This window comes from Oncorhynchus masou, chromosome 18 (genome assembly GCF_036934945.1).
Source record: "Oncorhynchus masou masou isolate Uvic2021 chromosome 18, UVic_Omas_1.1, whole genome shotgun sequence".
Classification (NCBI taxonomy): Eukaryota; Metazoa; Chordata; class Actinopteri; order Salmoniformes; family Salmonidae; genus Oncorhynchus; species Oncorhynchus masou.
The window spans coordinates 11,106,947-11,118,611 of record NC_088229.1 but is presented as its reverse complement, the minus strand read 5'-3'; the positions used below and the strand labels follow the sequence as shown (position 1 = coordinate 11,118,611).

Below are 11,665 nucleotides of genomic sequence, written 5' to 3'. Positions count from 1 at the left end.
GACATCAGTAGGTTTATAATTGAACACATTTATGAAGATTTTACACTATTGTGGAGAGATGTACTGTTTGGATTCTTTACATACAATAGAAATAAGCGGAATCATTTTTATGTAATTAATTTCATTATTCTTTTGGCCAAATTTCATATACACAAATGTAAATTGACAAACAGAAAACCACATTTTCGTACCCTACAAAAAGAAATTGAACTGTATTTTAAGACGGTGAAATGCTCTACTAACAAAAAAGCTGTTAGAATTGTAAGTATATGCATGTCCGTTAAGGTCCTTGTGTAATTGTAATGTGATATTGTACCCCCTAGCTCGATTGTCCATTGTTTGTAATCTATGTATGCTTGTGTTCCCTCATGTGCTTTATGTATTGATTTGTTGTTAATAAAAAAATAAAAAGTGTGATCGAGAATTTCTATTGGTGAATCAGTTTTAGTCTGTCTTCATACTGCGCTGTCTTTGGTAGAACGGACATTGCTACATCACCACAAGAGGCCACCATTATCGAACTATTTGCAAATTTCTCAAAGTTGATAATTAGTTTATTACAGTTTTTTGTTGTTGCAGTGATTCAATTCAGCAAGACATCATTTACAAATTGAAAGTTTATTATATTTTTTTATGGTTCAGTTTCATTCACTATTGATGGTGATGACTGATAACTCAAGGGTGGCCAGTAAACTTATATTACTATAATATATTTAGTAACAGGGCAGTGTATGCAATATTTATGCAGAATATAATTGAACTATTCTTACTATACAGTACATGTACTAAAATACATGAAGTGCACGGGTCAGTTCATCTGGATACTTCAAAACTCCTAAGAATGTCACAAATCCAGTGTGTGGGTCTTCCAGTGAGTTGGAGATGATTGAGGAAACATGGCACAGTTTGAAATCTTCATATGGACTGTAAGTGAAACATTTCTTATTAGCACATTTGTGGCTCATCTTGTTTAAAAACAAACGATCAATGTAAATATTTCCTTTTATAAAATATGAATCAGAGTTATTATTAGCCTACTATATAGTCTTAGTTTCAATTTGACTGAAACCTCATTAAAAAAACATGGAGGAGATAAGTACATTTATTGACTGAATTTGCAGATAACGGGTTATCTTGGGTTTGGTGTCACATCTTTAAATGTATTGTATGCTGATGTTTTATTTCTTCTCTATTTGCAGATGCCTATAACCGATACTTCTAAACATTGAACCCTGTTCCACATATGATCCAGCCATCTATAAAATAGGTGATATATATTGCAGAATGTGTAGGCCTGGTAAGGACCTTGTGTGTTTTTATGAGGAGTTAATTATAATAATAACAACAACAATAATTATGATGATAATAATACCAAAAGGTAATTATTTTCTGGTTTTCTTTTCAACAGGATATCATGTACATAGTCATTGTACTAAATCTACATTCACCTCCTGTGTGCCCTGTATTGACTCCACCTTCCTTGATGAGCCCAGTGGTAAAACAACATGCAACAACTGTACCACATGTGATCCAGGTGAGAATTCTGTGTTCCTGGCATAAACACTGAGTTACTTTACTATATCAGCTGTTGTTTTAATGAAATACAACAGATTTTACATTTGGCTTCAGATACCAAGTGACATGTTTTCTCTCTAGGTTTGGGTTTGAAGGTAAAGCAGCCATGTACACCTTCATCAGACACTGTCTGTGGGACACTGGAGGGGTTCTACTGTCTAGACCCAACTAAGGATGGTTGTAGAGCAGCCCAGAGACACAGCAGCTGTAAACCTGGTCAATACATCAACCACACAGGTATGTCGTCATGCAGATCTTCCATTGACATCAGTACATGATTTATGCAATAATGACTTAAGCACATCTCAAGTCAGGATCCTTAATGAGTTTCACCCTGTTGGTGCAGGAACAACATCTACAGATACTGTGTGTTCTGACTGTACTGGTGACACCTATTCAGATGGATCATTAGCAGCCTGCCAGCCACACACACAGTAAGTGTGGCTCATGTACAATGGTTATTTCCCTCAAAATGTCAGCTAAATGCTACAATATTAACATAGAAATGTAAAACTTAATGTTGGATGACCAATTTACCAGTGGTCTATTTCTCCTATTATAGATGTGATACCTTGAAGCTTCAGCAAATTAAACCTGGAACTCATTGGTCCGACTCTGAATGTGGACCACAAATCTCACCTATAGCTACATTAATATTTGCTGTGGTGTTGGGGGTACTCGCTGTGATAGCAGCCGTGACGACGGCAGCTATTATGAAAAGAAGAAGAAGAAAACACCAAAGATCCTGTAACTCGTGAGATTATTTTGGGGGAATTGTACATTTATTGTTTAAGAGAAATATCACTAAATCAAATGTTATTTTATCACATGCGGTGAATACAACAGGTGTAACTAACGAGCCCTGTCAGACGATGCAGGTAAAAAAATAAATACAAATAGTAACACGAGGATTCAAATAAAACACACAAGAAAGGAGCTGCATCGTTCCCCAATACCTCCAGCAGCCCAAGAGAGTTGAGACCATGTATGAACCTGTTATGGTATAGAGACCGTATAAATATTAAACAAATAAGTGTTAAGGACAATATAGTGATGTGTATTGATTAAGGGGGGGGGACTGATTAAAAATAATCATGTTAGAGGAGGTTTATGACAAGTACTTCACAGATTTATGACAGAGTTGACTTACTGCTCCAAGGCCACCTGCAGGCTCCCTCGGACAAATTGTTGAGCCACCAATTCAATCACACCATCCCTGTCCTCCATTGTCTTGACAACAATCCTTTTCAGCCCCAATAGGCTCAGCCAGTCTACCAATTCCTCCAATTTGTTCTTCACCTCGGAAAGGTCCTCTGCTTTTTTTGATCTAGAATTTTTTTTTTAAATGTATGACAGGCAATCGAGAATTTTAAAAACATCAAAAGAAACCATACATGTAAAAAATGATGATCTATTATTTTCCTGTTGCTGTTAGGGAGGATATAAAACTCACATTTTCCAATAAGCTTTCAGAGTAGTGTGGTTCACCTCCAGACTGAGTGGAGGAGCAGGCGTCCCACACACTGCTGCTCAGAGAAGAAGTGTGGCCCAACCCCTCCAAGGACCACACACACACACACGGATCATTTTCCCAATGGTTCCATACAGGCCCTCATGTGATGCTAAAAAATATTATTTCAAATGTGTGCCAGCTTTACTATCCCTATGATATATTGCCCTGGACAAAGCACTTGAAAAAGCCTCTTCACAAAATGTTTTGGCTAAAATTCTGTATTTGACAATGAAAATCAGACCTTAATATGGGTAAAAAGAAACGAGAAGGCTTACCATGGACATCAAGCGGCATACGTTTAGCTCCTTCCGGACCCTCAAAGATGGCCGATCCTCTGATGTCCCTCACGAGGAGATGTAATACTCCCTGGAGGGACCCCATTGGTCAACTGCCCCCTCCACCTTGGACTCAGCGTCCACAAAGACAACGTCCATCTTAGCCCCATGCATTAAAGTTTTTGTTTTGAAATGCATGCAGGCTACTGTTTAGGACGTTGCCCCTGTGGACATTTATCATGTTGGCAATGGGGCAGTTGTCCTGGTCCACTCAGCTCCAGAGCGTACGTAAAATGGGGAAAGGGGGGTACCTAGTCAGTTGTACAACTGAATGCCTTCAACTTAAATGTGTCTTCAGCATTTAACCCCTTAATCGACATCCAGGTCTTCGGCCCCCGGGGAACAGTGGGTTAACTGCCTTGCTTAGGGGTAGAACGACAGATTTTTACCTTGTCAACTCGGGGATTCAATCATGGCAGTCTGTAAAGCCATGTTCACATTGGCAGTTTGAGGTGAGTTACTCATTTTGGGGGGTAATTTCCAATTAGAATCTTATGTTTCTTGCAGCCTTAACATCCAAAAAGCACATGGTATCAGATATTTCAAACCACCTTTGTAGCATCCAATTTCCATGGCATTTTGGAATGTTTTATCAACTGATGCTGGATTGCCATGGTAATGTAGATCGTTAATTCAAATAATGCTAACTGATGTGACTCATGCAATGGAATTTATTTATTTGTAAAATGGCTGCAATTCCACCCATTATTCCATCATTGACTTGAATGGAAACGCCCTTTCTATCCGTTCTTATTTATATGGCGCACACGCCTGTCATTACCATGATAAATAGTGTAGCCATGTCGGCAAATGACAGCTTTCTGACTCTAAACACATACGAATCAGTCATTTGTAACTTTGTTTGGACAGTCAGTGTTCCAAAAACGTATTAATCGTCATGCCACACCCTTGACAATGACATTAGAGTTGACAATAGCACAAACCGACAGGAAATTATAATTAAAACGGTAATTATAACTAACTTTCCCCCACTAATAAGTGGAAATCTACTGGACAACAGCGATCTGGACGTCAAGTGTTTCTACACTAAAAGTCCAAGCTGCATCCACCCTTGCCAAGTTTGACTTAAAGAGCGACCTTGTAACCTCACTTGTGTACAGGGTTGGGGAGTAATGTAAGGAATTACAAAAAACGGTAACTAAGCTGTTACGTTACAAACAAAAATGTTGTAATCAGATTACAGATTTTTGAAAAACCTATATTACTTGAAGGATTACTTTTAAATTCAGAAATTAACTTTTAGTTTGTCAAAAATATATATATTTTGACACTTCTGTTTTCTCGACATTCCAAATCAGCATTGAAAAAGACGCAAGTTCAAGTTTGTTCCACCTGAGCGAGTCTGACCACAAATCAGAGACCACTGATGACACACAAACTGTTTGATGGATCTTGGGAAAAGAGCAGCAATAGGCTTTTGTAGACTACAGTCCAAGCGATGTCTTCTAATGGTGCCACTGCTGTCAGCATCCAAAGCTTGTCCAACTTGAATAAATGCTTGAAGGTAAGGATGACATGCAGTGGTGTAGTCTGCGGCAATACGGATGTCACTTATTGATATCTACATGGCAGCAGTGTGATTCACGTCAATGCACTGTCATTGCTATTTGTGCCCTACGGATTGTGGATGGCTGTTCACAAATCTAAATGTGTATTTCAACCCAATAATGGTTGAATTCAAGAGGTTTAAGCTGCCTATCAATCTTTTTTAACCAGTGAAAAATGTGCTCTTGCAACAGTTGCATAGTGCGGCTCCAAGCCTATGGAATAAAAGTGGGGCTTTTTGCTCAATCTAATAAAAACAATCCTTAGGCCTAATGGACACATGCTCCAACTCACACTTTCAATAGACTTAAAGGGGCAAATTGGTAGTTGCTACGTCCATTTTTGATATTCATGTACAGTGCCTTGCGAAAGTATTCGGCCCCTTGAACTTTGCGACCTTTTGCCACATTTCAGGCTTCAAACATAAAGATATAAAACTGTATTTTTTTGTGAAGAATCAACAACAAGTGGGACACAATCATGAAGTGGAACGACATTTATTGGAGATTTCAAACTTTTTTAACAAATCAAAAACTGAAAAATTGGGCGTGCAAAATAATTCAGCCCCTTTACTTTCAGTGCAGCAAACTCTCTCCAGAAGTTCAGTGAGGATCTCTGAACGATCCAATGTTGACCTAAATGACTAATGATGATAAATACAATCCACCTGTGTGTAATCAAGTGTCCGTATAAATGCATCTGGACTGTGATAGTCTCAGAGGTCCGTTAAAAGCGCAGAGAGCATCATGAAGAACAAGGAACACACCAGGCAGGTCCGAGATACTGTTGTGAAGAAGTTTAAAGCCGGATTTGGATACAAAAAGATTTCCCAAGCTTTAAACATCCCAAGGAGCACTGTGCAAGCGATAATATTGAAATGGAAGGAGTATCAGACCACTGCAAATCTACCAAGACCTGGCCGTCGCTCTAAACTTTCAGCTCATACAAGGAGAAGACTGATCAGAGATGCAGCCAAGAGGCCCATGATCACTCTGGATGAACTGCAGAGATCTACAGCTGAGGTGGGAGACTCTGTCCATAGGACAACAATCAGTCGTATATTGCACAAATCTGGCCTTTATGGAAGAGTGGCAAGAAGAAAGCCATTTCTTAAAGATATCCATAAAAAGTCTTGTTTAAAGTTTGCCACAAGCCACCTGGGAGACACACCAAACATGTGGAAGAAGGTGCTCTGGTCAGATGAAACCAAAATTGAACTTTTTGGCAACAATGCAAAACGTTATGTTTGGCGTAAAAGCAACACAGCTCATCACCCTGAACACACCATACCCACTGTCAAACATGGTGGTGGCAGCATCATGGTTTGGGCCTGCTTTTCTTCAGCAGGGGCAGGGAAGATGGTTAAAATTGATGGGAAGATGGATGGAGCCAAATACAGGACCATTCTGGAAGAAAACCTGATGGAGTCTGCAAAAGACCTGAGACTGGGACGGAGATTTGTCTTCCAACAAGACAATGATCCAAAACATAAAGCAAAATCTACAATGGAATGGTTCAAAAATAAACATATCCAGGTGTTAGAATGGCCAAGTCAAAGTCCAGACCTGAATCCAATCGAGAATCTGTGGAAAGAACTGAAAACTGCTGTTCACAAATGCTCTCCATCCAACCTCACTGAGCTCGAGCAGTTTTGCAAGGAGGAATGGGAAAAATGTTCAGTCTCTCGATGTGCAAAACTGATAGAGACATACCCCAAGCGACTTACAGCTGTAATCACAGCAAAAGGTGGCGCTACAAAGTATTAACTTAAGGGGGCTGAATAATTTTGCACGCCCAATTTTTCAGTTTTTGATTTGTTAAAAAAGTTTGAAATATCCAATAAATGTCGTTCCACTTCATGATTGTGTCCCACTTGTTGTTGATTCTTCACAAAAAAATACAGTTTTATATCTTTATGCTTGAAGCCTGAAATGTGGCAAAAGGTCGCAAAGTTCAAGGGGGCCGAATACTTTCGCAAGGTACTGTATATACATGGATTCTTGAAGAATATAACTTATTCTCATGAGTTCAGTTCAACTGTCATCCCATGAGAACCCAAAATATAAGCTTGTTTTACTCCAATGTTTGTAAACTTTGCAAATGTAAACACACACTGTACAGCCTCATAACATGGTTAAAACCATTTTGATATCATGGGTCAGTCCTTGCATCCATAGTTCTGTCTATTCATCTGAGAGTGGTTACATTTCTCCAGGCACCCTCAGCTTTTTAGGCAGGGCAACTTTTGTTTCTTCTGTGAATTTGCCCTTTAAAAAAACAGCTGCATATCAACATAAATGGTCACCAACAAAAAGTAAACACTTGGCCTATAGCAAATGCATAAATTTTTCACATGTAAGTAGCACTTTTCAGTAGTGCTCAAAACATGCCATTCCATGACCACAGCATTTATTTTTCAACTCGAATCAATGAGCCCAATCAGTCCTCCGTGACAACAAAATAAACAGTAGGGCTGGTTAATAAATCCTTAGCTCTGGGGTTATGCTCAGGTAAAACAATGTGGCTAATCTATACTTCCATATTTCAAAGTCCTATTCTTGAAGATCAAGGGGTTTATTGGAATTCGGATACTTTAAAATTGTCTTAATATTCAAAACTATTATGTGTAGTATAAAGCAATATTTTATTTAACTAGGCAAGTCAGTTAAGAACAAATGTCTTATTTACAATGACGGCCTACCTGTCATGCCTGTCATCGGAAGGAGTGGACCAAAGCGCAACGTGAAAATGTTCATGATTTCTTTTATTATCAAAAAACACTCGAACAAAGTAACACCGCAAACAGTTCTGTCAGGTAAGACAATAAACAGAAAATAAACATCCACAAACACCAGTAGGAAAAAGGCTGCCTAAGTATGATTCCCAATCAGAGACAACAATAGACAGCTGCCTCTGATTGGGAACCATACTCGGCCAAAACAAAGAAATAGACAACATAGAATGCCCACCCCAAATCACACCCTGACCAAACCAAAATAGAGAATTAAAACGTCACTCTAAGGTCAAGGCGTGACACTACCCCGGCCAAACCTTAACATGGACGACGCTGGGCCAATTGTGCGCCGCCCTATGGGACTCCCAAACACAGCCGGTTGTGATACAGCCTGGAATTGAATCAGGGTCTGTAGTGACGCCTCTAGCACTGAGATGCAGTGCCTTAAACTCATTTATATAGCCACGCTATTGTTATTTACAGCTGCTCTTTAATTATTTGTTATTCTTATCTCTTACTTTTTGTGTTTTCTTAACTGCGTTGTTGGTTAGTGACTTGTAAGTAAGCATTTCACTGTTGTATTCGGCGCATGTGACAAATACAATTTGATTTGATCCGCAGATCACATGTAACCACGCGAGCCTAGGATCTCCACATCCAGCTTCTCCACATGCGGGATCATCTGAGATGAGCCACCCTGACAGCTGATGAAACTCTGGGTTTGCACAATCAAAGAATTTCTGCATAACCTGTCAGAAACCGTCTCAGGGAGGCTCATCACTACTTTCATTTATGAGGAGCTGTCTCTCTATACTACTGGCATACAGCTCTGACACCCATGCATACCCCACAAGACGTGCCACAAGAGGTCTCTTCACAGTCCCCAAGTCCAGAACAGACTATGGGAGGCACACAGTACTACATAGAGCCATAACTACATGGAACTATATTCCACATCAAGTAACTGATGCAAGCAGTAAAATTAGATTTAAAAAATATGAAGAAAAAAAACAACACCTTATGGAACAGCGGGGACTGTGAAGCATCACAAACATTGGCACAGACACACGATAATATATGCACTATACAAACACATGGGTTTAGTACTGTAGATATGTGGCGGAGTAGGGGCCTGAGGGCACACAGTGTGTTGTGAAATCTGTGAAGATATTGTAATGTTTTTAAAATTGTATAAACTGCTTTCATTTTGCTGGACCCCAGAAAGAATAGCAGCTAATGGGGATCCATAATATAGACAAATACATCTGCATGCTCGTTGTCCTCACCTGTGTCTTGACCTGACTGCAGTTTGGCGTTGTAACCGACTTCAGTGGTGAAGTCTGCTTTTCACAGATGAATCCTGGTTTCAACTGTACCGGGCAGATGGCAGACAGCGTGTATGGCGTCGTGCGGGCAAGCAATTTGCTGATGTCAACATTGTGAAGAGAGCGCCACATGGTGGCGATGGGGTTATGGTATGGGCAGGCATAATCTACCCACATGATTGCAATTTTAATGCACACATACCGTGACGAGATCCTGAGGCCCATTGTCATGCCATTCACCCTCCGCTATCACCTCATGTTTCAGCACACTGTCTGCCATCTGCTTGGTTATTACTGCATTGTCGGAACTAGAAGCACAAGCATTTCGCTACACTCGCATTAACATCTGCTAACCATGTGTATGTGACAAATATATATATATATATATTTGATTTGATAATGCATGGCTACCCATGCTAGATTACGGAGACATAATTTATAGATCGGCAGGTAAGGGTGCTCTCAAGCGGCTAGATGTTCTTTACCATTCTGCCATCAGATTTGCCTGCACGCTCCTCTTTTCAGTTTGCTGCAGCTCGCGACTGGAACGAGCTGCAACAAACACTCAAATTGGACATTTTTATCTCAATCTCTTCATTCAAAGACTCAATCATGTACACTCTTACTGACAGTTGTGGCTGCTTTGTGTGATGTATTGTTGTCTTCCTTCTTGACCTTTTGTGCTGTTGACTGTGCCCAATAATATTTGTACCATATTTTGTGCTGCTACCATGTTATATTGGGTTGCTACCATGCTGTTTTGTCATGTGTTGCTGCCTTGTTATGTTGTTGTCTTAGGTCTCTCTTTATGTAGCGTTGTCTATCTTGTAGTGATGTGTTTTGTCCTATATTTATATTGTATTTATATTTAATCCCAGCCCCGTCCCCGCAGGAGGCCTTTTGGTAGGCCGTCATTGTAAATAAGAATTTGTTCTTAACTGACTTGCCTAGTTAGATAAATAAAAAATAGCCCCATGTTGCAAGGATCTGTATACAATTCCTGGAATATGAAAATGTCCAAGTTCTTCCATGGCCTGCACCACTACCAGACGTGTCGCCCATTGAACATGTTTGGGAAGCTCTGGATCGATGTGTACGACAGCGTGTTCCAGTTCCCGCCAATGTCCAGCAACTTTGCATAGCCATTCAAGAGGAGTGGGACAACATTCCACAGGCCACAACCAACAGCCTGATCAACTCTATGTGAAGGAGATGTGTTGCGCTGCATGAGGCAAATGTTGGTCAACCAGATACTGACTGGTTTTCTGATCCACGCCCTCCTTTTTATTCAGGTATATGTGATCAACAGATGCTTATCTGTATTCTTAGTCATGTGAAATCCATAGATTAGGGCCTAATGAATGTATTTCAATTGACTGATTTCCTTATGAACTGTAACTCATTCAAATCTTAAATCATTGCATGTTGTGTTTATGTTTTTGTTCAGTGTACATTCTACAGACCCTATTGGCACCTAAAATAGTTTTTTTGCTCTGTAAACCAGTATGTCGTTTAGATCATACTGTGATTTACATTGGGGGGATTTGATTGACCTTGGAACATGTTTTTCAAACTCAAATGTGTTGCAAATGTTATGGGTGTAAGATGGCAAAGTGATGCCATCTGTTGGTAAATGTTAATTTAATTAATTAATGTTAATGCTTGAGATACCCGGAAGAATTGCAATGTACTGAAAAAGGCTGGTTCCTCGCCTCAATGACTCTGTCTCGTAATTTAACATTCAAACAAATGTTTCTTAAATATTACAAAATATTAATTTGTTTAGACAATTTGTCATATCATGAATAAATACAGGTTATGGATACTTTTCTATTATGGGTGCCTTTTATTTTGAAATTTCCTAAATTAATAGTGAAAGTAACATTAGTCCAGGGCACTACACCGTCGCGATCAAATCTTCGGTAAGACGAATATGTGTTTACGTAGAAATAGCCTACTTTACATGTTCTGTGCTGTAGCTTTTGCCTAACTTTAAGGCTTGACATCTTTTGTGTAATTGTAATACAACGAATAGGCACGCCTACGCACGGCTGTTCCCTCCCTTTTGTGTTAAATATTCTTTTCTGCCTCAGGAGACTCCCACAACTCGGTTTTTATTTGAAATTGCGCTGCTAAAGTCACTCGAATTTTCACGTTTCTTGAAATATGAAAAGCTATCGAATTGTCATTTATTGAAATCTTGCTTGTTTGTAAATTCAAAAACGGACAAAATAACAATTATGTCTGAGTGTTGGAGTGTGCCCCTGGCTATTGGGCAATAAAAGAAAACAAGGACATTGTGCCGTCTGGTTTGCTTAATATAAGGAATGTTACATTATTTATACTTTTTAAACTTAAGTTTATTTGAGCAATTCCATTTACTTGTAATACTTAGGTTATAAATATACTTCATACTTTTCGACTTTTTTCAAGTAGTATTTCACTGGGTGACTTTCACTTTTACTTCAGTCAATTTCTATTAAGGTATCTTTACTTTGACTCAAGTATGACAACGGAGTACTTTTTCCTTCACTGCAAAATAATATAAGGAACACAACATCACATGATTGCCAGTCAGCAGCCCAGACTTTGCCCTACTGTAGCCTACTTTTTGTTC

At 39.3% G+C, this 11,665-nt stretch overlaps 1 protein-coding gene across 4 annotated transcripts; it reads left to right on the top strand.

The window, feature by feature from the left end:
- Nucleotides 1-1,216: 1,216 nt before the first annotated feature.
- On the top strand, nt 1,217-10,026 carry LOC135503941 (tumor necrosis factor receptor superfamily member 14-like). Of its 4 annotated transcripts, XR_010450031.1 has the most exons (7): nt 1,217-1,297; nt 1,409-1,534; nt 1,657-1,812; nt 1,922-2,009; nt 2,138-3,875; nt 4,743-4,948; nt 8,345-10,026. XR_010450031.1 is itself a non-coding variant. In XM_064922141.1 (6 exons), exons 1-6 carry the CDS (start codon nt 1,285-1,287, stop codon nt 8,353-8,355), a joined length of 579 nt encoding a protein of 192 aa, XP_064778213.1. In that variant the 5' UTR covers nt 1,217-1,284; the 3' UTR covers nt 8,356-10,026. The 4 variants fall into 4 exon arrangements, 2 of the variants coding, with proteins under 2 accessions (XP_064778213.1, XP_064778212.1); XR_010450030.1 differs by having other exon boundaries at nt 2,138-4,948; XM_064922141.1 differs by lacking the exon at nt 4,743-4,948 and having other exon boundaries at nt 2,138-2,322.
- The last annotated feature ends 1,639 nt before the right edge of the window (nt 10,027-11,665 follow it).